The sequence below is a fragment of the Garra rufa genome, chromosome 6 (assembly GCF_049309525.1).
Source record: "Garra rufa chromosome 6, GarRuf1.0, whole genome shotgun sequence".
NCBI lineage: Eukaryota > Metazoa > Chordata > Actinopteri > Cypriniformes > Cyprinidae > Garra > Garra rufa.
Window position 1 is genome coordinate 6,991,219 of NC_133366.1, and position 26,990 is coordinate 7,018,208.

The window sequence follows — 26,990 nt, forward strand, 5'->3', positions numbered from 1 at the left end:
TGTGTGTATTTAGAATTTTTCATTATGAATACATTGATCATTGTTTTTCATGCACATTACTTCCATAACAGGGAAACTAAGGGAAAGAAAACATCCAAAATACACATTTAAGTTTTTATTTTATTACATTTAAACTTATATCTATCTACGTATAGATTTAAATTTATTAGATATCTGTTTGTCTTGTATCCAAACCGCAGTGGGCCAAGTTTTTTTTTTCCTTTAACCCCTAACTGTATTAACAATCTTAAATGGGTCAAGACGTTGACTGAGAAAAGCCAAGTTTATGGAATAATCATAGTTGCATTTGTTTCAGACTAAAGCATCTGACCAGCCCACAAAACTATGATTATTAATTATTATACCACAAAATAATAACAGTGGGAAATGACTGTTTTAAAACAATGTCCATCAATGTTAAAAACCCTGAAACAGATACATTCTTTGATCTCTCACTTATAAAGACAAACATCCCTTGAAACCACACATAATAAGACTGAACAACAATGGAAAAAGAACATAAAATATAACATAAATGAGTAATCAATGAATAAATCAATTAAGTGACTGGTTTAAATAATTATTATAAATGATCATATGATTAAATGGAATGATAAAATGATAAATGATTATAAATGAATGATTATAAAAGAAAGAAAATTAACACAGATGAATAGTTGCTCTCTCGAAGTAACACACATTGATATGAAGAATCCTTTAAACCATCAAAACCATTAGAGATTTAAACCATTTAGAGGTTGTTTTCTCAAAATATTATTTTTTCTTATATGCACTGAATTTTGAACCTGACTTTATTCAATGTTTTAGACTTCCCTTTTTTATTATTACAAAATTTGTGTGAATGTATGCATATTTAGCTAGATAAGGCTTCATGTTTAAACAACATTTCAGAAAATTTGAAATATAAGAATTCTCTTAACATACTCAACTGAGGAAGTATGTTTTTATACAGTTTTTACCTTTTTCTCCTGTACTGTTTTTTCTCTAAACTGACAGTACATCATTAGAGTCCAGGAAACAGGTAAAATTTCTTCACAAGGGTTGTCCTTTCAATACACGGCAATAGTTTCTGCTTGTTTCTGAAACGTTGGTCTTTCTCCATGCGTGAGGCGATCTATAAAAAGATAATATTTGGATGTGAAAAGACATTTTAACTGAGAAATACACTTGGGGTGAATAAAAGGAAAGAACTAGTTTTGACTTTTAACTGGGATAAAGCAAAACAATTTACCTTCCTGAACAACTCCATTATGTCATATTTATGAGCGCTTGTACTAAACGTATCAACTATATAATTGATGAAAAAACTTCCATTTTCAGGATCCCTGTACGCAGAGACATCTGTGGAGATAATTCATTGTTAAGTCATACAATAAAGGACAAAGCAACCTTTGAATCTTTGCTCATTAAGAAAGACACATTGTTTGAGTTTGATGAGTTTCTTGAGTTCACCGAGGCAGTTTCTTCTTCAGAGAGTGAATTAAACTTAAACTAAAATATTTACCTGAAGAAAAACTAAGTTTTTTAATTACTTCTACTTGACCTAGTGACCAAAATGAACGGGTGTGAGCTACAAATCAGTCTCATTTCAGCAATCAATGTTTTTTGTTGAGGACTCACCAGGAAGGCTGGACATAAAGCACACAAAGTCTTTCTCCTTGTGAACCCAGGAGTCTGATTCAAACGCACTGTCAGGAACATACACACCTCCAGTGTTACCTGGACACAGAAATGCTTTATTTCAAAGTTGGATGTTTTCACGTACTGTAAAAGACTACAATATTGCAGCATGCAAGGTGAATAAATTCGGAAACAGTAACTGGGAAACACAAAGAGAAATGAGAAATGGCAATGCAATAACAATGTTACTGTCATATTGTACCTCCTCTGCAGGCCTGAATGAGAATAACCTTTGGTTTATCAATCAGAGCAGGACAACTGACTGTGTTCAAATGAGAGAAGATGTCCTCAACAAAGAAGATATCACTGGGGTTCATCCTGTCATTATAATGGACACCTAAAATGGCATCTTTGTTGTCAAATCTTTTACCATGAGACATGATAACCACAAAGGTGCTGTCCGAGTTTTGATGTTCATAACGTTTAGAGAAGTTCTTGACTGCTGTATTTAATGCCTGTGAAAAACAAACAAACAAACAAACAAAAAAACTATGTTTAGAAGAAATGCATGGTCGAAAATATATAGTATATTTAGAGGAGATTTCTAGATTAGAAAAAAACAACAACTCTATCTTCCCTCTTCAAGGAAAAATCAAAAAAGGCCTTTTTATTTATTATATAATATATATAAAAAAGCTTGCTACATGTACTGCGTTAGGCTAACTGTGACTTGCATGTTATTGCTCTTTTGTTGATTTTGATTGCTTCCATTGTCCTCTTTTGTAGGTCACTTTGGATAAAAGCGTTTGCTAAATGTAAATGTAAATATCTGTCTACATTTCTATTTCCACACTAGAAATCTACTAGCTCTACATATACAGTATTGATTAATGAAGCCAGACTTTTGTTTTACGCACATTTCCAGAGAGATTTGTGTGTTTCTCAACACTGTAACCCAAAGCTGTCAGCAGCCACTCCATGTTTGCCTGGTCGATCTCTGCCCCTTTTCTGTCCGTTATGTAGTCACATTTTATGTTATTGATTAGCAGAGCTGAGCCCTTCCTGTGAGATGTTCTCGTTGGTAAATAAACCTATGAAAAAACTTCAGAATGAAACCACATGCAAGATGCAATCTACATAAAATGCTATGAAATCATTTGATTTTTGCACATCTCTCCAATATTACATATATTCACATGCTTTATACTCTACGGTTCAAACATTTGGGGTTAGTAAGAAAATATAAAAAATACACTAAAATTGTGAAATATTATTACACTTTCAAACAGCCGTTATCTATGTCAATATATTGTAAAATGTAATTTATTGTTGTGATCAAAGCTAAATTGTTTCAGCATCATTACTCAGGCTTCAGTATCACATGATCCTAATATGCTGATGTGCTGCTCGAAAAAAGATTTCTGATTATTATCAGTGTGGTTTGTGTAATCCTGATTTCCGGATTCATTGATAAGTAGAAAGTAGAAACAAAACAGCATGCATCCACTGCGCTTAATACATCAAAACGATTCATCTTAGAGGGGTCAGGAAACACTGATCAACATAAAAAATTCTTAACATGTTCTTTAAAGTTAACGTTGGAAAACAGTTTAATATTAATGTGTTAATTCACTGCAAGAGGACAGCCTTCCAAAAGCAGGACTGACTACTCCTCAATGTATTGCTTTTACAAAAGAACCGAGATACTTGCATCATTTTTCTCTTCCGTAAGAAGTTTGTGTTTAAATAGTTGACTGCATGCAGTAATGCTGTATGGCCTGTACCAGTCAGACTGGATGGGCTGCAGCTCCATAGACTCATCATCATTTCTCCGTTCCTCCTGCACAGGCTGCTGAACTGAAAACACATAATATATCCACATCTCAAATAATCAAAACTCCCTTTTATGTGTATATATTACTTTATTTTTTTACAGCAATAAAAAAAATTATACCTTCCTTAAGTTTTAATTCAAGGCGCTGTCCAAGCTCATTTTGTTTCATGTTGCGCAGCGCTTGGACTGCGATCTCCCCAGCGTCATCGGGATACTGCTTTACCATGCAGTCCACCACATCCTCACGATCAGAAGTCTGAAGCTTTGCGCGAGGAATCGGGGCAGTGCCTGGTTTGACCCCATTGCTCAGCTGCCAGATGAACTGTTTGAGCTCTTTATCCACAAGATCCTCAAGTGTCTCAGTCATCACTCTTTTGGTCTCCATTATGTGTCACTAGGAAAAAACCATCAAAACAGTCTTGACTGTGCTCTCAAAGCAGTTCTTTTAAAACGATTCACATGTGGTTGAAATGCTTACCACACGAGTTTCACTGATTTCCTTTTGAAGTTGAAAATAAGCATATCATTCCTTTATCTAGTTAATCATATATCATGTTTATATCTTTAATAAAACAAAGCTAATACAAACATGGTTTATAATGAATTTAATTCACAGTTAAGTTTGAAGTTAATTCAACCTTTTGTTTTTGGGTTCATGTTTTCATGTCTTTATTTTAGTGTCTTGCTTCCCTTTCTATCATGTATTCCTGCTATTGGTTCCTCTGTTCAATGTGTCATGTTCTCTTTGGTTGTTCTAGTTATGTATCTAGTTTTTCATTTGTTGGTTCTTGTCATGTGACTCTTATTGTTAGGTATAAGTATCTTTATGGTGGGTTTCAATCACACAGATTGTTTAACTCTGTTTTACATGATGTGCACATTTTTAGATGACGGCAGAAAATGCAGTGAATCCTGTTACCACACACTTAAACCTACTAATTTTAAGGGGGTAATAATCTGGAAGAGGGTCAGAATTTGGTACAACATCAGCAGCAAAACTCCTTTAAGACTTGTACATGCATACGCAGACACCTGCTCTTCTGCAAGTCACATCACTTGTGTTCCTTTTTAAATGCATTCATATATTTTTATATTCATTCATTCATTATGCCACATTAAGCATTTTGCAGTAAGGGAGGGAAACGCTGCATATAGTACATTTTAATGAACTATAGATCAAATTTGGTCTTTTAAGACCACTGTCTTAATTCATTAAGCCATTAAGTGTTTATGGCTTTCTATGTGAGGAAAACACTTAACAAAAGTCTTTGCACATTGGTTCATAATCTGTTGTTCTTGTCTTTTTCTCCTGCAGGTGACTTGCTGGACTCTGGTTATAGCGACTACTTAACAAACATTAAGACGTTTGGAATTGCAAAACAATGCAAAATTTAAAATGCACAATACTTAAAGACTAAAAAGTAAAGCTCTGTAAACAGTTTCATTTTTACAACAGTATAAGTGTGTCCCATCAGGTAATGAAAAGTTTTACGCATACTTTGCTCACTTAGGTCAAATACAGGAAATATGTCATATAATGTTGTGTTGCAGCTAACCCCTTACACGTGATTTTCCAACCTTCTACCCGGCAGCCAGATCCCCCTAGTATTGGTAGGTTTAGGGTTAGGTGTGGGGGAGGGGTTAGGATTAGGGGTGGGGTTAGGGTTAGGCAATCAGGTAGCACTTTCAATGAGAGGGGGTGATAATTTGGCAGGGGTCGAAAAAAGGCACAACACCGGGCTCTGATGTCAGTTAGCCCTATACGCAGAGTACGCAGTCTGCGTAGGACACCAACTCCAAGGGGGGCACCATCCCAGCTGCTCAAAAAAAAATCGTTTTTATATAGAATAATAATAAAAAATATATATTGCATTTTACGGTGAACGCAGAGTTGGCTATAAGCACACGTGATTCACCTCTGTTTACGGCTTCCTATTTGGCCAAAAATGATGATAATAATTGATGAACAATATGCCTGGTCCTGGAAAGAGACATCAACAGTCCAGCGCCGAGAAACGAAAGAAAAAAAAAGCCCAAGATGAAGCCCGTGCATCACTTTCAGGTACGTTCATAATCCTGTGAAACTATTTTATTCTGTCGACGTTAATAATGTGTTTTAATGTCGGTACTAATTTCACGACTAACGCATCTTTCTTAATATGAAAACAAGCAGATCTAAGTAAACAAAATGACTTAAAATGCATCATATTAAAACACAGAGGCAATTATGATTATTGATTAATAATGACCATATGGTGCCATTAAATAACAGCGTTCAAATACATAATCTAATACTAAATTAACAGTTTACATTACAATTTTTTTTAGAAATGCCTGAAAAGGTCACCAAAGGCCTGGTAAATGCAGTTGTTACACTTACATGCTGATCGAATTCCTTGTTAAATATTGACCAAACATTTAATTAAAATATCCACATAAACTTTCCCATCATTTCCTCAACAAAAATATGTGGATATCATAACCCGCTTTATCCGCTTTATTGTCAAAGCTGCCACATGTGCAGTGCATACAAGAGTTTTGAAGTTTCGTTTCTCTCACACTCTTGGTGCAAACTGTATTCTATAAAACACAATTTACAAGCATGGATATGATAGAAAGATAGATAAAAAGACAGATAACCACGGTTTTATGGTTTTACGACTTTGCCTCAAGAAAAAGTAGAAGTGTGCCTTTGTAAATTTTGAACTTTGGAAAGCTCCAGCAGATGACAGTGTTGATTTTATTTTGTTAAAATGTTTTATTTAAAGTGTAATTTTAGTTTGTATTTTTTGCTGTAGAGCTACAATTGTAATTTGTAAATGATACACTTTATTTATGTATTTACTTTTTATTTGAAGAAAGTTCTATTTTGGCCGCTTTAGTATGTTTTTATTTTTATTTTTATTTTTATTGTTTTATTTTTACTTCCGTAATATTTGGGGGAGGGGGCACAAAAGTAAATTTCTGCTTAGGGCACCCAATTGGCCAGCAGCTGCCCTGCCCGCGAAACAACACTGTCAGCCCCATAGGGGTGCGGTGTTTATGCAAGTGCTACACGGTGGAAACAGACTTTATGACAATATAACGTTGCAATCAAATTAACAATAATATAATAATAAATGCACTCAGGAAGTTTGTTGTGACTTGCCCGGAATGTTACAAGTCGTGACTCGTGGTTTGAAGTCCTGATTTATGGGCTCGAAAACATGCCTGAACCAGTGAAAAGTCCGCAAGTGTAAAGTGTATGTGTTTGGACAAGGTGCATGTGAAGTAAAATTGTAAGAAGTAAAAACTGTTTTTCCACTGAAATATATCTTAATAATGCAACTAATTTGTAGCATACATCCCCAAGTAAAATTATTCACTCTGCTTTTTAATTAGTTTTATATTTCTCTGTTATGAAAACGGGCTTCTGTCAATTCCTCTACAAGGCTGAGTTTATGTGCCGCACATACATATTCATGTAAAAATAATGCCACCTTGAAGAAAGATAGCCTACACTAAATTTTGCCACATTCATTTTTATGAAATATCGCCGCATTCTGCTACATCCCCGCAGTGCTTTAGTTGAAAATGAACTTATAATAAAAATCAAGACCATTGCGACGCGGATGCCAATTTTTTTTTTCATGTGTATCACTGTAAAGTTGCTTCTGTAAATCGCTGCAGAAAAAAAAACATAAACTCTACTTACGATTCTGCTTGAACAAAGTTTTCGTGTACAACCTGCAAACTGTGTATAAAAGGGTGAAACCTCTAAACGGAGAAAGAGCAAGTAAGCGTTTCACTTTCTATAAAGCCCGCCTCGTGTTGGTTTTTTTTTTTTTTTACAACCTGAATGTGTTATAAAATAAAAAGAGCACATACATACCTGGAACCCCTCCTATTTCACAACTAGGCTATATAATAAACAACAAATTGTTTTAGTCATGCCACATTAAGATATCACGCTGTGGAATCTAGTGCCATCACTGAAATTTGCAATATGTTATGCTTTTGTGTATAGATAATATTACACAGTGCTGCTTGACAGTTTGTGAACCCTTTAGAATTTTCTGTATTTCTGCATAAATATAACAAAGATAATTCTAAATGTAGACAAAGAGAATCCAATCAAACAAATTTGATTATTTATGCTATAATTTACTTATTCAAGAAAATTATACACTTTTGCCTATTTTTACCTGCCTGGACAGATGGAGCTCTTTCCATTTGTGATCTAAGAAAAGCGCTCCAGCCTGCTGCATATCCTGTGGCAATTGAGCAGGTCAAAGAGGAGAGATCTTTGCCAGAGAGACACAGAGACTCGCCAAAGGTGCAGTGGATTGTGTTGTTGCTGGTAGTGTTCACCTTGTGATGCTGTGTTTTCGTAATGTATCACCTGATATACTGAGTCACAAACTGTTCGTAATGTATCATTGTTTTTAGCACTACTAGTATCATGAGAACCAGCTGTAATAATAGAAAATACAAAGCTTTCTATTCACATAACATATTCATACATCTGACAATAATAATTTTAACACCAAAATGTTGGCTTTTGCACTGCACTATACAGAGAATGATCCATTTAATCATCTTTATTATGCAAATTGTCAAAACACTCCATGAGTCTGGAATCATATGTTGCAGAATTGAAAAAAAAAAAAAAAAAAAAAAAAAAAAGAATTATTTTGGATTCATTTTTTTTTGTCAATTCTATATCTGGGTGCAGTTAATAAGGGTTAACACAGTGGTGTTGATATCTGTTGGACCCACATGAATTAAAGGAATATTCTAAAACTCTTCAACGATTTTCTAACATGTGATTAAGTTGGTGTATGGTTGTGACAAAATTAAATTAACAATGTCTTAATTTAATTGTATAAAAAAACATATTAAAAATTAGTATAAACAGTCAGTCTTTTAAATATTAAAGATAATGAATGTTAAAAACGTAGGACTTTTTGAATAAGGTTCATAAATAGTTAAACTTAATGGCTTTTACTTTGTATAAGTAATTTTATAATTATTTTTGAAAACTAACCATATCACGAGTTAAACGATGTATCTTTTTTAAATATATCATTATTAAGAATTTCTTAAATAACCACACTTCAACAACAAAAAGGCTTCAACACAAAAGTTCAGGAACCACTGACCTAAAAAGCAGCTACAAAGCCCACTTTCTCTGAGAATGTGATTAGGCTCTTTGCCACAAGAGGGAGTACTATTTTTTTTATTATATGAATGTAGTTAAAGGAAAACACGACCTACCTGTTTAAACAGGTGACTAGAAACGAAAATAAACAAAGAAGGAGGAAAAGAAGAGACGCCATTTCAGATATTTAAACGGCTGCATTTGTTGTGGTAAGAATTTTGGATTCTTTTTTTGTTAATTCTATATCTGGGTGCAGTTAATAAGGGTTAACACATTGGTGTTGATATCTGTTGGACCCACGTGAATTAAAGGAATATTCTAAAACTCTGCAACGATTTTCTAACATGTGATTAAGTTGGTGTGTGGCTGTGACAAAATTAAATTAACAATGTCTTCATTTAATTGTATATAAAAAACATATTGAAAATTAATAGAAACAGTCAGTCTTTTAAATATTAAAGAGAATGAATGTTAAAAACGTAGGACTTTTTGAATAAGGTTCATAAATAGTTAAACTTAATGGCTTTTACTATGTATAAGTAATTTTATAATTATTTTTGTAAACTAACCATATCACGAGTTAAACAATGTATCTTTTTTAAATATATCATTATTAAGAATTTCTTAAATAACCACACTTCAACAACATAAAGGCTTCAACACAAAAGTTCAGGAACCACTGACCTAAAAAGCAGCTACAAAGCCCACTTTCTCTAAGAATGTGATTAGGCTCTGTGCCACAAGAGGGAGTACTATTTTTTTTATTATATGAATGTAGTTAAAGGAAAACACGACCTACCTGTTTAAACAGGTGACTAGAAACGAAAATAAACAAAGAAGGAGGAAAAGAAAAGACACCATTTCAGATATTTAAACGGCTGCATATGTTGTGGTAAGCTCAGAACTTATTCTTAATTTAACCATGCAGTCATATAAAATCAGTTGCTATTTGAGATTTTTACGTTACAGTGCTTGATATTTCAATAGTGGAGCAGTGTATTTTGATGTTTTAACAGCCTCTGATCAAAATGGCAGTAACGTTGACGTGTGAAGTGCTTTGGTAACAAACAAACCGAAAGCCATTGTGTGTCATACACTGTAAAAAGTTTTCACAGGATTCAACTTAAAAACCTAAGTTCAGCAGCTACCTTAAGTTTTTAAGTTAAATTAGCTTAACACTACAAGTCATTTTAACTTATTACAATAAAAATGAGTTGATATAACTTGTGAGTTTAAATTACTTAAGTTGATTTAACTTACAATTTTAAGGCAGCTGTTAAAGTGGTGCAAACTTTTTACAGTGTAGGTTTATAGGCGCTGCAGGGGTCCTGGAGAGCTGGTGTCCTGCAGAGTTTAGCTCCAACCTCAATTAGATACACCTTTTACAACTTTTGTAAACTGTTGTAAAACTGTGTTGTGTTTAGATTTAAAGTTCCTGTTGTAACAAGCATTAAAAGCTGAATAAAGCATAACAAATGAGTTATAATGAGTTATAATAATTAAATACACCCAAAAGGTCATTTAGATGACCTTTTGGATGTATTTAATTATAAAACCCTTTATTATCTATAATAACATTTATTAACTTATTTCATTTTTCTAAACTTTCTTGTATATTACGACAGGCACCTGGAATTCTGGCCAAATTAAATATATGTTGTGTGTGAATTTGCATTTGTTAGTGAAATTATTTAATAAAAAAGAATAGTCATCATTGTCTCTAATTGGTCTGTTACGTATTACTTTGAGGTAGAGTATTGCATGATATGTAAATTATATTTAATAGTTAATAATTACAACATTTGCAATTACTTTTTAAAAGGTAACATTACATTCTTAAGGACTCAACGCTTACATTTCTTTTCAATGCTTCTACTTTACAGTTTATAAACACCTTCTGATTAATGACAGAAATTAACCTTCACATAGTGATATTTGACTCCTTGAGTTTTTTTTTTTTTTTTACTTTTGTAGTGCCATTTTTAACTTTATTAAAAGTATATGTCATATGTTGTGCCTAAAAATTTTAATTGATAAACTTTTATCAAAAATTTTTATTAAACAATAATTCATTTTAAATAAGATACAATCAGGAAGAATATGTTACCAGTCAAATCAAATCAGCATCAACAACTTTGCATGGCACAGAAGAGCACAAATGTGGAATATTTACAGACCTTTTTTTTAAACAAGTTTCAGAGGTGACATTAATGCATTTCATAAAAACAATGTTATGAGATATAATGTTTTAAATATAAAGTTTTGAATATATAAACTATAGATTAGCGATTTAAATTAATAACTTAAATATGAAACTGGGACCAACAGTAAGATGGCAGCAAATCATTCAATCGATTCGTTCAAATGAATGGGTCATTGAATTATTGATTTACTAGATTTGTTCAAAATTACAGATTCATTCATAAATGAAAAAGCACAGTGTTTGCTTGGAGATGTGCAGCGGCTCAGCTGTGACTTTGTTTTTGTTGACTAAATAAAGCACAATCAGACAAAATGTTCCTAAAATGTAAGTCACTTAATATTAACTTTTGTATAAAATCAAAAATGTATAAAACTGTTGTATAAATTCAATTTCACATTTGCAAACTCCCTTTATAATCAGTAAAATGCTGTCACTCATCTTAGTTCAATCTCACACACTTTCATTTTAATTAATGAAGCTGTCAACACTACACACTATTTGAATGGATAAAATATAGAAATCACTTTAATTTTTAATTGTTTTAAGATTTCAATTCCATCACCACATTTGTCCAGTATTCTAAGTAGTTTCTTCTTTCTTTTTTTTTTAAAATGTGAATAGGATGACACTGCCTCCAAAATGAGTCTCCATAACAGAGAAATGAGTTCATCTGCTGGATCCAGTTGTGCGTCTATAAAGAGTGATCACTCCAGGACTGATCCTCCTGACTTGAATAAAGGAACAGTGACCTCTGACCCCAGGTAAAATTCTAGGTATTTTTTCCATCTTGCAGATACTTTTCCAAAGTCACTCACAGTGGACTGTAGAAGCTTGAGCGAATGTTGTTTCATCGCACAATCACAGAGGCACAAAATCATGTTTCTCTGCCACAGTCACCGTTCTTTACTTTTGGAATGATCTTCTCAAACAACCAAGTCCCTTGCAGGTTTCATGAAAAATCTGTTGATTGTTTTGCAAGCACTTCTTACTTTTTCAGATTACAAAATATGTATTTTTTTAATATGTCCCCTGTGTGCTTGTTTACATAATGGCAATGAATATTAATGAATGTAAGTGTAACTCTGCAGTGCATTAAAGCTATACAGTAAGACAGGAGCCAGTGCTTAAGACAAAAAGACTATCAACTATATATATATATATATATATATATATATATATATATATATATATATATAAATATATGACACTCTAACGGTAGTCAGTCTTTTTTGCTTTGCAGATCTGAGCTGTCTTCTAAATTCCACCATCAGACACACATGAATCAGGACAACACTGAAATATCCCTACAGACACGTAAACTGGAGACTGGAGAGAGTGCACTGGAGAATGGAGACCTGCAGATAATCAAAGACCAGCACAAAATCAGCATGAAAAACAAGTACAGAAGCTTATTTGAGGGAGTCAAACCAGATGAGACACCCCTGAACAGGATCTATACACAGCTCTACATCATAGAGGGTGAGAGTGAAGGAGTGAATGAAGAACATGAGGTTTTACAGATGGAGAAAACAGCCAAAACAAAACACTCTCAAGACACTCCAGTTGACTTAAATGACATTTTTAAAGCCTCACCTGAACCAGGATGTAAGGAGAAAAAACAAATAAAGACTATTTTTACTAAAGGCATCGCTGGAATCGGAAAAACCATCTCTGTGCAGAAGTTCATTCTGGATTGGGCCGAGGGAAAAGCCAATCAGGATGTAGATTTTGTGTTTGTGCTTCCATTTCGAGAGCTGAACTTGATCCGAGATCATCAGTACAGTCTTCACAGACTTCTGCTGGACTTTCATCCTGAACTTCAAGATCTGGACTCAAAGATTTATGAGGAGTGTAAAGTTGTGTTCATCTTTGATGGTCTGGATGAAAGCAGAATCACACTGATGTTTTCAGATGATCAGAAAGTTTGTGATGTGACTGAGTCTTCATCAGTGGGTGTGTTGATGTCAAACCTCATGAAAGGAGAGCTGCTTCCCTCTGCTCTCATCTGGATCACCTCCAGACCAGCAGCAGCCAATCAGATCCCATCCAAATACATCAACCGTCTGACAGAAATTCAGGGATTCAATGAGTCTCAGAAGGAGGAATATTTCAGGAAGAGAATCAGTGACCAGCATCAAGCCAGCAGAATCATCTCACACATCAGAAGAGCAAGAAGCCTCCACATCATGTGCCACATCCCCGTCTTCTGCTGGATCTCATCCACTGTGCTTCAAAAGCTCCTGGAAGAAGATCTGAGTGCAGAAATCCCTCAAACTCTGACTGAAATGTACATCCACTTCCTGCTGATTCAGATCAACATGAGGAACCAGAAGTATGAAAAGAGAGATCCAGAGAAACTCCTGCAGTCCAACAGAGAAGTGATTGTGAAACTTGCTGGAGTGGCTTTCAAACAGCTGATGAAGGGCAATGTAATGTTCTATGAGGAGGACCTGATTGAGAGCGGCATAGAAGTCACTGACGCCTCAGTGTATTCTGGGATTTGCACTGAGATCTTTAAGGAGGAATCTGTGATTCATCAAAGGAAAGTCTACAGCTTCATTCATCTGAGCATTCAGGAGTTCCTTGCTGCTTTCTATGTGTTTTACTTTCATGTAACTTTAATTATGGAGGGACTGAGGAATTTTGCTCCAGTACAAATTTTGCTTAAAGGTGCAGTAGATCAAGCCCTCAAGAGTACAAATGGAAATCTAGATCTGTTCCTGCGGTTCCTTCTTGGCGTCTCACTGGAGTCAAATCAAAGACTCTTAAAGGATCTACTGACACACACAGAGAACAGTTCAGAGAGCATTAGAGAAACCACACAGTACATTAAAGAGAAGATCAAAGATGGACGTACACTCTCCACTGAAAGATCCATCAATCTGTTCCTCTGTCTGCTGGAAGTGAAAGATCAGACTCTGTCCAGAGAGATTCAGGAGTTTGTGAAATCACACAAACACTCAGAGAAGAAACTCTCCCCTTCTCACTGCTCAACAATCGCCTACATGCTTCAGATGTCAGAAGAGGTGCTGGATGAGCTGGACCTCAAGAAATACAACACATCAGATGAGGGGAAAAGACGACTGATATCAGCTGTGAGCAACTGTAAAAAAGCCATGTGAGTGTTTAATCCATGATTAACAGTAAATAATCCTTTCTAAATAGAATTACTATTTTTATTTCTGTTGTCAAATAATTTAACGTGAGTATAATATGCTTAGTTTTAGAATACATGTTAACTAAAATGAATGTTCTGTTGATGTTTTTAAAAATGAAAGTTGTAGAAATGGCTTTATAATTTCGTATTTCTCTCTTTTTCAGTTTTGCTGGCTCTAATCTCTCAGATCAGCATTGTGAAATTGTATCATCAGCTCTACAATCCTCAAACTCTGTCCTGAGAGAGCTGAATCTGGACAACAATGACCTGCAGGACTCAGGAGTAAAGCTGCTCTCTGATGGATTGAAGAGTCCAAACTGTCAGCTGGAGATATTGAGGTAAGTAAGATTTGATATTGGATACCATGAATGTTTAAAAATTGTTATATTTAACACACTGTTCAAAGAGGGCATTCCTGGTTCCAATGGTTCCAACAGCAACAACCAATTGCATCTATGAGAACAACTCTGTCAACTCAACTGAAACATGGATAATTAATAACCAACAGTGTTGTAATAGCTGATAGAAATCATTGGCAGTGTAAGGTTGAAAATGATCAAAGACTTCTGCTTTCCTGCCCCAAATATATCTTCAAAACAAACAGGGCCATTTGGCATTCCCGAAGACAAAGAGGAGCTGATAGTGATCAAGGCCTGTAGGCCAAAATGTGTACTCATCGGGGGTCTGCTAATTGTCACACCTTTACAGAGGGTGAAGCTGTAATTTGCTGATTGGTCAGTTTGAATGTCTCACATTTGGGTTTTAGTCACATGGTCAAGGAAAGGATAAAATGAGATTGTAACTGTTGCTCGGCCCCTACTTTTTACCTTGCTCTCCCTTTCTTTGCTGGAGCTCTCTTCTTGGGGCTCTGCTCTCTTTCTCTCTCTCACTGTTACTTTTTAGGGCCCGTCCACATGGAGACATGTTTCTCTATTTGTAGTGTCTCTGTGGCAGAATTACAGTTCCACTCACTGGTCTGGCATGTATACTACATCAGTTTGAGTTGTTTTTAATCGTTTTGTGTGTACGCAGATATTTAGAATGAGGGGAAAAAAATGGATAGGGAAAGCTCTGGCTTTGTGTGGAAGGGCCCTTAATGTCTTATTCGGTTTCCTGTTTTTTAGATTATCTGACACATTTGTGTGTGTGTGTGTGTGTGTGTGTGCATTATGTATCCATCTATAGGTTGTCTGGCTGTATGGTGACAGAGGAAGGCTGTGGTTATTTGTCTTCAGCTCTGAGTTCAAACCCCTCACACCTGAGAGAGCTGGATCTGAGCTACAATCACCCAGGACCATCAGGAGTGCAGCTGCTCAACCACAAACTGGAGGATCCAAACTATAAACTGCAGATACTCAAGTATGTGAGGCAGCAACACGGTTTTACACAAGAACACTAATACTGATAATCAGTGTTGTGTGTTAGTATGTAATGTGATCTGGGAAAACCCATCTGATGCCGTGCTGGGACTTTTTTTTTTTTTTTTTTTTTTTTTTTTTTTAGCTTTTTGTGTCTGTGGTGTTCTGTAGCTATTTTTTATTAGACTTTTAAGAATCAATCATTTGTCATAGATTCTATTTGTCTCTTTTTAGTGTGGATAATGGAGAACATTTCAGAATCAGACCAGGACTGAAAAAATGTAGGTTTTTTCTCTGACACACACATTTGTTTGACTGTATTATTAAGTACATTGCATAGAAGTTGATTTTAAAACGGGTTCATGATATTTTTTTACAGCCTAACCCAATCCCTACCCCAGTGCCACAGAAACATGGGCAAAACACTAGATTTGAAAGAGGTCATGAATTGAATTCGTTTTTTTATTTTATTTTGTACTGCTCTCTGAGGTCTACTTATAATGCTATCAAGATTTTTTCATCAAAAAACATCATCATTCATAAGTAGTAGGCTATTTTCTGCCCTGTTTTAACCCCCTCTGCCGAACGCTCTCTTTGAAAAGGCCTGGCAGACTCAGAAGTAAATGTCCACTGTTATGATTGGCCAACAGTGTATACTCATTCCTCATAGTTGTTGTGTTTTTAGGTTTAAAACACATAAATAACTCCGTACATATCAAACGATCTGTAAGTAGAAACAAAGCAATAGTGACCATGTAATGAAAACAGTTTCTCACACTTTTCGTCTTTTAGTTTGGATGTCAAATTGTGTCACTTCTGTTACTGACGTAACATTGGTTCCCTGACATAAGGGAATGAGAGTTGCGTCGCTGACACTATGGTTAATTGTAAACGTCATTAAAAATAAAGTTCATCCACCCTTTCCTAATGTTGGGACCAGAAGGAAGGCAATGCAAAGACAGTTTGTTGTTTTCAGAGCCATCTTTATTGTTTGGTTTCTGTGTAGACCTGTATGTTTGCCTTTCTGGTAAAAATGTGTGAATCAGTGGGCGGGGCTAAACAGGCAGCAATGTCGATCTTCTTCTGCTGAAGCGGTGCTTATCTACACTATTACATCATAGAGTAAAACTTTTAAAAAACTGCCATTTTGGCAGACTGCCTTCAGTATAAGCTGTTTTTAGACTTACAACAATGATTTGACTTCCGAAACTTACAGGATGGTTTTTATAGGACAATGACCTATTATATGTCAAAAGATAAAGGGAATTTTGGTTATTTAGTTCATCACCCCTTTAAGTAAAATGTGTTTTGGCTAATTTATGAGCCATCTTAATTGGTAAGGACAAGTAAAATGTCCTCACTAGTTAACTGTCATAATATTTCCCTATACAAGTTAGGACATTTGGCACTCTCAAGTATATTTAAAGTACACACACACCTACACAGACTTCTAAATATGTCCTTGGTCTATCTCTCTTGTTGTTTTCAGATGCCTGTAATCTCACACTGGATCCAAGCACCATAAACACTCAACTCGTGTTGTCTGATGAGAAGAGGAAGATCATACATGTGACAGAGCCACAGCCGTATCCTGATCATCCAGAGAGATTCGATGCCTGTGAGCAGGTTCTGTGTGAAGAGACTCTGACTGGACGCTGTTACTGGGAGGCTGAATGGAGTGGGAAGGGCGCTGAAATAGTAGTGTCATATAAAGGCATCAGGAGGAAAGGAGTGAGTGATTGCTGGTTTGGATACAATGACAAATCCTGGAGTCTGTACTGTTGTGCTAATGAATTCACTATCTGGCACAAAAATGTGAGCAATAATATACCCTTCCCTTTATCCTCTAATAGAGTAGGAGTTTATCTGGACGTGTCATCCGGCACTCTGTCCTTTTACAGTGTCTCTGACACACACACACTCACACACTTACACACATTCAACACCACATTCACTGAACCCCTCTATGCTGGTTTTGCAGTTTATGCTGATTCTTCAGTGTCTCTGTGTCAGATTAAACAATTCACTGTGAGAAACAACTGAGACATCACAAACAAGTAGTCCACTAAAGCATTTGACCAGCCCACAAAATTATTTTTTTATTATTATACCACAAAATAATAACAATGGAAATTGTTAAAAACCCTGAAACAGATACATTCTTTGATCTTTTACTCATGACAAGGACAAATATCCCTTGAAACCCACATCATAAGACTAAATAAACAATGCAAAAAGAATATAAAATACAGTGTAAATGAGTAATCAATGAATAAATCAATTAAATGACTGGTTCAAATGATTATTTTAAATGAAAGGACTAATAAAATGATTAAATGATTATAAATGAATGATTATAAAAGAAAGAAAATAAATCAACACAGATGTATGGTTGCTCCCTTGGAGTAACATGCATTGCTATGAAGAATCCTTTAAACCCTCAAATCTGTAGAGGTTGTTTTCTCAAAATATTTATTTTTCCTATATGCACTGCATTTTGAACCTGACTTTATTCAACGTTTTAGACTGTTCTGTTCTGTATTATTACGAAATGTATGTAAATGTGTGCATATTTAGTTAGATAATGCCTCTTCTGCATGTTTAAACAACATTTCAGAAAACTTGAAATATAAGAATTCTCTTAATTTACTGTGATTACTCAACTGAGGAATTATGTTTTTATATAGTTTTTACCTTTTTCTCCTGTACTGTTCTTCCTCTAAACTGACTTTACATCATTAGAGTCCAGGAAACAGGTAAAATTTCTTCACAAGGGTCGTCCTTTCAATACACGGCAATAGTTTCTGCTTGTTTCTGAAATGTCGGTCTTTCTCCATGCGTGAGGCGATCTACAAAAAAGATAATATTTGGATGTGAAAAGATATTTTAACTGGAAATACACTTGGGGTGAATAAAATGAAAGACATTGTTTTGACTTTTAGCTGGAATAAAGCAAAACAACTTACCTTCCTGAACAACTCCATTATGTCATATTTATGAGCGCTTGTACTAAATGTATCAACTATATAATTGATGAAAAAACTTCCATTGTCCGGATTCCTGTACGCACAGACATCTGTGGAGATAATTCATTGTTAAGTCATACAATAAATACAAAGCAACCGTTGAATCTTTGCTCATTAAGAAAGAACATTGGCTGTTTTGAATGATGTTTCATAAAACATTTGAGTTTCAACAGTTAACCGTGGCAGTTTCTTCTTCAGAGAGTGAATCAACCTTAAAATAATGTATTTAACTAAAGGAAAACTAAGTTTAAAAAAAAAATTGCTTCTACTTGACCTAGTGACCAAAATGAACGGGTGTGAGCTACAAATCAGTCTCATTTCAGCAATTAATGTTTTTTGTTGAGGACTCACCAGGGAGGCTAGACATACTGTAAAGCAAACAAAGTCTTTCTCCTTGTGAACCCAGGAGTCTGATTCAAACGCACTGTCACGAACATACACACCTCCATCCTCACCTGGACACAAATGCTTTATTTCAATGTTGGATATTTTCACGAACTGTACTTTACAATATTGCATCATGCAAGGTGAATGAATTAGGAAACAGTAACTTGGAAATACAAAGAGGAATGAGAAATGGCAATGCAATAAAAATGTTATTGTCAAACTGTACCTCCTCTGCAGGAGTGAATGAGAATAACCTTTGGTTTTTCAATCAGAGCAGGACAACTGACTGTGTTCAAATGAGAGAAGATGTCCTCCACAAAGAAGATATCATTGGGCTTCTTCCGATCATCATAATGGACACCTAAAATGGCATCTTTGTTGTTAAATCTGTCACCATGAGACATGATAACCACAAAGGTGCTGTCCGAGTTTTGATGTTCATAACGTTTAGAGAAGTTCTTGACTGCTGTATTTAATGCCTGTGAAAAACAAACAAACAAACAAACAAAAAAAACTATGTTTAAAAGAAATGCATGGTCGAAAATATATAGTATATTTAGAGGAGATTTCTAGATTAGAAAAAAACAACAACTCTATCTTCCCTCTTCAAGGAAAAATCAAAAAAGGCCTTTTTATTTATTATATAATATATATAAAAAAGCTTGCTACATGTACTGCGTTAGGCTAACTGTGACTTGCATGTTATTGCTCTTTTGTTGATTTTGATTGCTTCCATTGTCCTCTTTTGTAAGTCGCTTTGGATAAAAGCGTTTGCTAAATGTAAATGTAAATATCTGTCTACATTTCTATTTCCACACTAGAAATCTACTAGCTCTACATAGACAGTATTGATTAATGAAGCCAGACTTTTGTTTTACGCACATTTCCAGAGAGATTTGTGTGTTTCTCAACACTGTAACCCAAAGCTGTCAGCAGCCACTCCATGTTTGCCTGGTCGATCTCTGCCCCTTTTCTGTCCGTTATGTAGTCACATTTTATGTTATTGATTAGCAGAGCTGAGCCCTTCCTGTGAGATGTTCCTATTGGTAAATAAACCTATGAAAAAACTTCAGAATGAAACCACATGCAAGATGACCAATCTACATAAAATGCTATGAAATCATTTGAGTTTTGCACATCTCTCCAATATTACATATATTCACGTGCTTTATACTCTACGGTTCAAAAGTTTGGGGTTAGTAAAAAATATATAAAAGATACACTAAAATTGTGAAATATTATTACACTTTCAAACAGCCGTTATCTATGTCAATATATTGTAAAATGTAATTTATTGCTGTGATCAAAGCTAAATTGTTTCAGTATCATTACTCAGGCTTCAGTATCACATGATCCTAATATGCTGATGTGCTGCTCGAAAAAAAGATTTCTGATTATTATCAGTGTGGTTTGTGTAATCCTGATTTCCGGATTCATTGATAAGCAGAAAGTAGAAACAAAACAGCATGCATCCACTGCGCTTAATACATCAAAACGATTCATCTTAGAGGGGTCAGGAAACACTGATCAACATAAAAAATTCTTAACATGTTCTTTAAAGTTAACGTTGGAAAACAGTTTAATATTAATGTGTTAATTCACTGCAAGAGGACAGCCTTCCAAAAGCAGGACTGACTACTCCTCAATGTATTGCTTTTACAAAAGAACCGAGATACTTGCATCATTTTTCTCTTCCGTAAGAAGTTTGTGTTTAAATAGTTGACTGCATGCAGTAATGCTGTATGGCCTGTGCCAGTCAGACTGGATGGGCTGCAGCTCCATAGACTCATCATCATTTCTCCGTTCCTCCTGCACAGGCTGCTGAACTGAAAACACATAATATATTTACATCTCAAATATATATTCAAAACTCCATTTTATGTGTATATATTACTTTATTTTTTACAGCAATAAAAAAATTATACCTTCCTTAAGTTTTAATTCAAGGCGCTGTGCAAGCTCATTTTGTCTCATGTTGCGCAACGCTTGGACTGCGATCTCCCCAGCGTCATCGGGATACTGCTTTACCATGCAGTCCACCACATCCTCACGATCAGAAGTCTGAAGCTTTGCGCGAGAAATCGGGGCAGTGCCTGGTTTGACCCCATTGCACTTCTGCCAGATGAACTGTTTGAGCTCTTTATCCACAAGATCCTCAAGTGCCTCAGTCATCACTCTTTTGGTGTCCATTTTGTGTCACTAGAAAAAAAAACATCAAAACAGTCTTGACTGTGCTCTCAAAGTAGTTCTTTTAAAACGATTCACATGTGGTTGAAATGCTTACCACACGAGTTTCACTGATTTCCTTTTGAAGTTGAAAATAAGCATATCATTCCTTTATCTAGTTAATCATATATCATGTTTATATCTTTTATAAAACAAAGCTAATACAAACATGGTTTATAATGAATTTAATTCACAGTTAAGTTTGAAGTTAATTCAACCTTTTGTTTTTGGGTTCATGTTTTCATGTCTTTATTTTGTAGTTTAGCTCATGCTGTTAGTGCACAGCAAAAAGGCCAGAGTTAAATTAACTCTCCAGGGAGTTTATATGAGTCCACTCTCAAAAGTGTTAAGTGTTAAAATCAGAGAGTTAAATTAACACTGAAGCAGAGTTAAAGTCAATGAGAGAATTAGTGATTAATTAAGTTATGATTGATCATTATTGAAGACACCTGATGTTAACAAGCACAATCACCAAAGGAGAAAATCACATTTTTTAAGAAACCATTACAGTGGTCAGTGTTTGCATTAGTTGGGCTCTTGAACTTAACATTTGTAAAATCTCATCTTGTTTGCCTGCTGTAGCAGTGTTATAACAGCCAGACAAAAGGCAACCAGGTTTTCAATAATTCTTTGTGAAATATTAGACTATGGTTTTTATCACTGGTTACATAGACTCAATGAATGAGAACCACATCTTTAATCAGACAGATATGTAAAAAAAAAAAAAAAGTATTTTGATCAAAGTCTATACAAAAAGAAAATAAACTAGTTAAGACACACAGACATGAAGAATCAGTGTGAGAACCACAACAACGGTGACCATCAAAAATAGTATTGTAGCCAATCAGGACTCATCTATGACTCCCATCATGCATTGCGGCATGGATAAATTATGAGAGTTCAGAGTTGATCTGTTTATCTGAACACGTCGTTTGTCACCGTTCCTGAGATTCATACACTGGTTCTTGATGTGTGTGTTTGTCTAAACAACCCTATTTTGACTTAAGAGAAATTCTTCCAGAATATATTTTAAAGAAAGATGGAGAGATTTGTTTGTTGTGGACTCATGAGACTAAATATATATAACAGTTAATAGACTGAACTCTTTTAGAAGCTTATCTCCGAGTTACAGATCCTTTAATGGAAAATAACTCAGAGACTTGATTCTAAATTGAGTTCAATGATTCAGATCAAGCAATGATTACATTAAAACATAACCATCACCCCCTGATGACTTGTGGTCTTGGCTTGCCTTGCCTGGTTGTTATTCCTCAAATAAAGCAGCCCAACAAGATCTAATGTTAATGATATAAGGGTCAAGAGCCCAACTAATGCAAACACTGACCACTACAATGGTTGCTTAAAAAATGTGGTTTTCTCCTTTGGCGATTCTGCTTGTTAACATCAGGTGTCTCCAATAATGATCAATCATCACTTCGTTAATCACTAATTATCTCATTAACTTTAACTCTGCTTCAGTGTTAATTTAACTCTCTGATTTTAACACTTGACACTTTTTAGAGTGGAATCATATAAACTCCCTGGAGAGTTAATTTAACTCTGGCCTTTTTGCTGTGTGTCTTGCTTCCCTTTCTATCATGTATTCCTGCTATTGGTTCTTCTGTTCAATGTGTCATGTTCTCTTTGGTTGTTCTAGTTATGTATCTAGTTTTTCATTTGTTGGTTCTTGTCATGTGACCCTTATTGTTAGGTATAAGTATATTTATAGTGGGTTTCAATCACACAGATTGTTTAACTCTGTTTTACATGATGTGCACATTTTTAGATGACGGCAGAAAATGCAGTGAATCCTGTTACCACACACCTAAACCTACTAATATTAAGGGGGTAATAATCTGGAAGAGGGTCAGAATTTGGTACAACATCAGCAGCAAAACTCCTTTAAGACTTAATTGTATATGCATACGCAGACACCTGCTCTTCTGCAAGTCACATCACTTGTGTTCCTTTTTAAATGAATTCATATATTTTTATATTCACTCATTCATTAGCTATGCCACATTAAGCATTTTGCAGTAAGGGAGGAAAACACTACATATAGTACATTTTAATGAACTATAGATCAAATTTGGTCTTTTAAGACCACTGTCTTAATTCATTAAGCCATTAAATGTTTATGGCTTTCTATGTGAGGTAAACACTTAAAAAGCAGCTACAAAGCCCACTTTCTCTGAGAATTTGATTAGGCTCTGTGCCACAAGAGGGAGTACTGTTTTTTTATTATATGAATGTAGTTAAAGGAAAACACGACCTACCTGTTTAAACAGGTGACGAAACGAAAATAAACAAAGAAGGAGGAAAAGAAGAGACGCCATTTCAGATATTTAAACGGCTGCATGTTGTGGTAAGCTCAGAACTTATTCTTAATTTAACCATGCAGTCATCAAAAATCAGCTGCTATTTGAGATTTTTACTTTACAGTGCTTGACATTTCAATAGTGGAACAGTGTATTTTGATGTTTTAACAGCCTCCGATCAAAATGGCAGTAACGTTGACGTGTGAAGTGCTTAGGTAACAAACAAACCGAAGTCTATCGTGTGTCATACACAGTAAAAAGTTTTCACCAGATTCAACTTAAAAACCTAAGTTCAGCAGCTGCCTTAAGTTTTTAAGTTAAATCAGCTTAACAATACAAGTCATTTTAACTTATTACAATAAAAATGAGTTGATATAACTTGTCAGTTTAAATGACTTTTAAATGACTTTTTAAATGAAATTTTAAGGCAGCTGTTAAACTTAAGTTTTTAAGTTGAAACTGGTGAAAACCTTTTACAGTGTATTGTTTAGATTTGATGTGAGGAAGCTATTTCAAAAATACACTTTTTAATGACTTTGTCTAAACTGCCACACTTAAATGGAACAAATTCAATGCTTTTTACAGCAAGCCAGTCTACCAAGATATACATTGCACCATACCCAGCACCATAGTATGAGAATTCATGATGCTTGTGCCACTATGCTTCACTGTGTTCACAGTGTACTGTGGCTTGAATGCAGCGTTTGGGGGTCACATGACAATCTCTTTGTGGCTCCTAAAACCAAAAAGAACAATCTTGCTTTCATCAATCCACAAAATATTGAGCCGTTTCTCTTTAGGCCAGTCAACGTGTTCTTTGGCAAATTGTAACATCTTCAGCACCTGTCCTTATTTTAACAATGGGACTTTGTCTTACGTGAACAACCAGCCTTTTGCAGCTTTCACTGTAAAGCTGCAATAATTAAGAATATTTAGATTTAGAATGGCCAGCTTCTCTTGCGGTAGCTGAATGGGTCATAAGGTTACATTTTACAAAATTGAGTTGTGTACATCATATGAAAGCTCAATAAATAAGCTTTCATTTGATGTATGGTTTGTTAGGATAGGACAATAGGCCGAGATACGTCTATTTGGAAATCTGGAATCTGAGGGTGCAAAAAAATCAAAATACTGAGAAAATCACCTTTAAAGTTGTCCAAATTAAGTTCTTAACAATGCATTTTACTAATCAAAAATTACATTTTGATATATTTACAGTAGGAATTTTACAAAAAAATCTTCATCGAACATGATCTTTACTTAATTTCCTAATGATTTTTGGCATAATATGAAAAATTTTGAACCATGCAATGTATTTTTGGCTATTGCTATAAATATACCCCAGCGACTTAAGACTGGTTTAGTGGTCCAAGGTCACATTTGTTCTTCAAATGGACAACCTCCTGTCGCAGGGTTTCAGTCACCTTGAAGTGGCCCGCCATCATGCAGTCTGAGTAAAAACTGGAGGAATGCTGCCAGTTATACAGGGTTTGTCATATAAGTAAGGAAATTAGCGCCAGGTGCCAGATGAGCACCTTTGCCGAGGCCTCTTGCCGATAGCTTGGCTTCACATAGGCGTCTTCTAATTGTTACAGTACTCACAGGTAAATTAAGACTTTCTTTGATCACCCTGCAGCTGATCATTGGCTGAGTCTTTGCCATTTTGGCTATTCTTCGATCTAATCCAACGGTAGCTTTTAGTTTTCTTCCATGCCTTTTTGGTTTTGGTTGCCATTTCAAAGCATTTGATTTCATTTTAGCTGAGCAGCCTAGATGTCAATATGTTTTGTCCTCTCTTATCAACTTTTTAATCAAAGTACGCTGTTCTTCTGCACAATGTCTGTAACAACCATTTTACAGAGATTTTCAGAGAGAAATGCACAGTACAACATCTGCTGCCTTCATCCTTAAATAAGAGGAACTTGTTTGCCAACAGATTTTTCACAGAATAGTTTTTCGCTCTCTGACTGAACTCCACACTGCTATTCATTTGAACATGTCCTTTTCAATTAATGATTCAATTACACAGAATCTGTTGGGTCTGTTAGTTTTCTACTCTAGTACACCTACTAGTAAAAGAAATATAATTTCTACCTTCTGTATGTGTGTGTGGTTGTGTGTGTGTGTGTGTGTGTGTGTGTGTGTGTGTGTTTGTGTGTGTGTGTGTGTGTGTGTGTGTGTGTGTGTGAATGTGTGTGTGTACCTGGTATTCATCACGTTGTGGGGACCAAATGTCCCCACAAGGATAGGAATACCAGTAGATTTTGACCTTGTGGGGACATTTCTCAGGTCCCCATGAGGAAACTGTCATGACTCTGGACTGTGTTCCCTCAGCCACCTGAGGTCGCTGTTCCCCTTGCACTGCACTCCCCTGATCGTTCACATCTGTCTTGTCATTAGCACTGATTACACTCACATCTGTTCACAATCATCTGGACTATAAGAACTCTCACTTTTCACTCCTGTTTCATGGCTGCATTGTCTTTTGTTTTGTCTGTATGATTTGTGTTCCTGATTCCTGGCCTTAGACCGTGTTCCCTGTTTTGTTCATTTTGTGTTCTTGTTTCTTACGTTTACGTAAGAACGTACTGAAACGTCTTACGTTTCTTACGACCCAGATCTCGTCCTTATTCACCCGTGACAGAAACAGGCTTATAAATCATGCACAATGAGTTTTTTTGAGGAAGTAAAAGTGTGCACAATCTCCTGTGAGGGCTAGGTTTAGGTGTAGGGTAGGTGAAGGGCGATAGAAAGTACGGTTTGTACAGTATAAAAACCATTACGCCTATGGAATGTCCCCATAAAACATGTAAACTCAACATGTGTGTGTGTGTGTGTGTGTGTGTGTGTGTGTGTGTGTGTGTGTGTGTGTGTGTGTAGTTTAAATTGCTCACAGTTCAAAAATGGACTTCTTTCATAAAATTACCTCTCATTTCATCTATGGGGCAGTTTGTAGTAACAACGGAAATCTTTTGAACTCTTGTAACACATCCAAGTGAATTTTATTTGCAGAATGTTATCAAAGATGATGAGATGATTTGAGTGATATTTAAACGAAGTACTACTTAATCTTGTAACAAATGTTTCTTTGTGAATGTTTCTATTTCACATCGGCAAGACTTATTATTTAGATTGCTTGCTTATCTGCAATAAGTCTAGGACCTTTCCTAGATGTCAAATTAACATCTATTAGATGTCTTTAAGATGTTTATGATTTAGAATGCATGTAAAACTGATATCTTACAACTGTCTGTCAGATGTTTGTACACAGCAGATGCTTTTCAGTTTAAATGATCTGTAACAGTCTTGCAGATGTACGTGTGTTTGTCATTAGCAGCTGAATGCCAGTGGGCGTAGCCTATGTTTCTTATGGCATGACCCCTTTAAGTTTTGACTAACAACAAAAAATGCAGTCAATAGGTGTGTTCGACTTAAACCACGGCTACAGATGGCAGTCAACAAATCAGCCGGTTGCAGTCAGGGACAGAGTTAAAAATGGACACGTATATTCAGAGAATTTCTGCTCTCAGTAATGATGCTCACGCGGTGTTTGCATACTCTATCACAGATGAAATAAATGAAATATAGATGTTTTAGAAACGTTTCATGAGCAACAGAAACACTTTTTATATACTGCATAGTTTATATTTATATATATATATATATATATATATATATATATATATATATATATATATAT

At 35.3% G+C, this 26,990-nt stretch overlaps 3 protein-coding genes across 5 annotated transcripts; 1 reads left to right on the forward strand and 2 right to left on the reverse strand.

Moving 5' to 3' along the window:
- Window positions 1–102: 102 nt before the first annotated feature.
- Window positions 103–7,799, reverse strand: LOC141335985 (caspase b-like). 3 transcript variants are annotated; one of them, XM_073841495.1, is made up of 8 exons: window positions 7,660–7,799; window positions 3,596–3,869; window positions 3,353–3,498; window positions 2,559–2,732; window positions 1,904–2,156; window positions 1,642–1,740; window positions 1,253–1,362; window positions 103–1,135 (listed from the first exon to the last, which is right to left on the reverse strand). In XM_073841495.1, exons 2-8 carry the CDS (start codon window positions 3,858–3,860, stop codon window positions 1,025–1,027), a joined length of 1,158 nt encoding a protein of 385 aa, XP_073697596.1. In that variant the 5' UTR covers window positions 3,861–3,869; window positions 7,660–7,799; the 3' UTR covers window positions 103–1,024. The 3 variants fall into 3 exon arrangements, with proteins under 3 accessions (XP_073697596.1, XP_073697597.1, XP_073697595.1); XM_073841496.1 differs by lacking the exon at window positions 7,660–7,799 and adding an exon at window positions 7,170–7,229 and having other exon boundaries at window positions 2,072–2,156; XM_073841494.1 differs by lacking the exon at window positions 7,660–7,799 and adding an exon at window positions 7,170–7,229.
- Window positions 7,800–11,453: 3,654 nt separating this feature from the next.
- Window positions 11,454–17,382, forward strand: LOC141335980 (protein NLRC3-like). The gene is made up of 6 exons (XM_073841488.1): window positions 11,454–11,579; window positions 12,059–13,936; window positions 14,140–14,313; window positions 15,161–15,334; window positions 15,568–15,614; window positions 16,823–17,382. Exons 1-6 carry the CDS (start codon window positions 11,458–11,460, stop codon window positions 17,374–17,376), a joined length of 2,949 nt encoding a protein of 982 aa, XP_073697589.1. The 5' UTR covers window positions 11,454–11,457; the 3' UTR covers window positions 17,377–17,382.
- A 688-nt stretch (window positions 17,383–18,070) lies between these two features.
- On the reverse strand, window positions 18,071–20,936 carry LOC141335987 (caspase b-like). The gene is made up of 7 exons (XM_073841498.1): window positions 20,672–20,936; window positions 20,427–20,572; window positions 19,629–19,802; window positions 18,973–19,225; window positions 18,707–18,814; window positions 18,300–18,409; window positions 18,071–18,182 (listed from the first exon to the last, which is right to left on the reverse strand). Exons 1-7 carry the CDS (start codon window positions 20,934–20,936, stop codon window positions 18,072–18,074), a joined length of 1,167 nt encoding a protein of 388 aa, XP_073697599.1. The 3' UTR covers window position 18,071.
- Window positions 20,937–26,990: the final 6,054 nt, after the last annotated feature.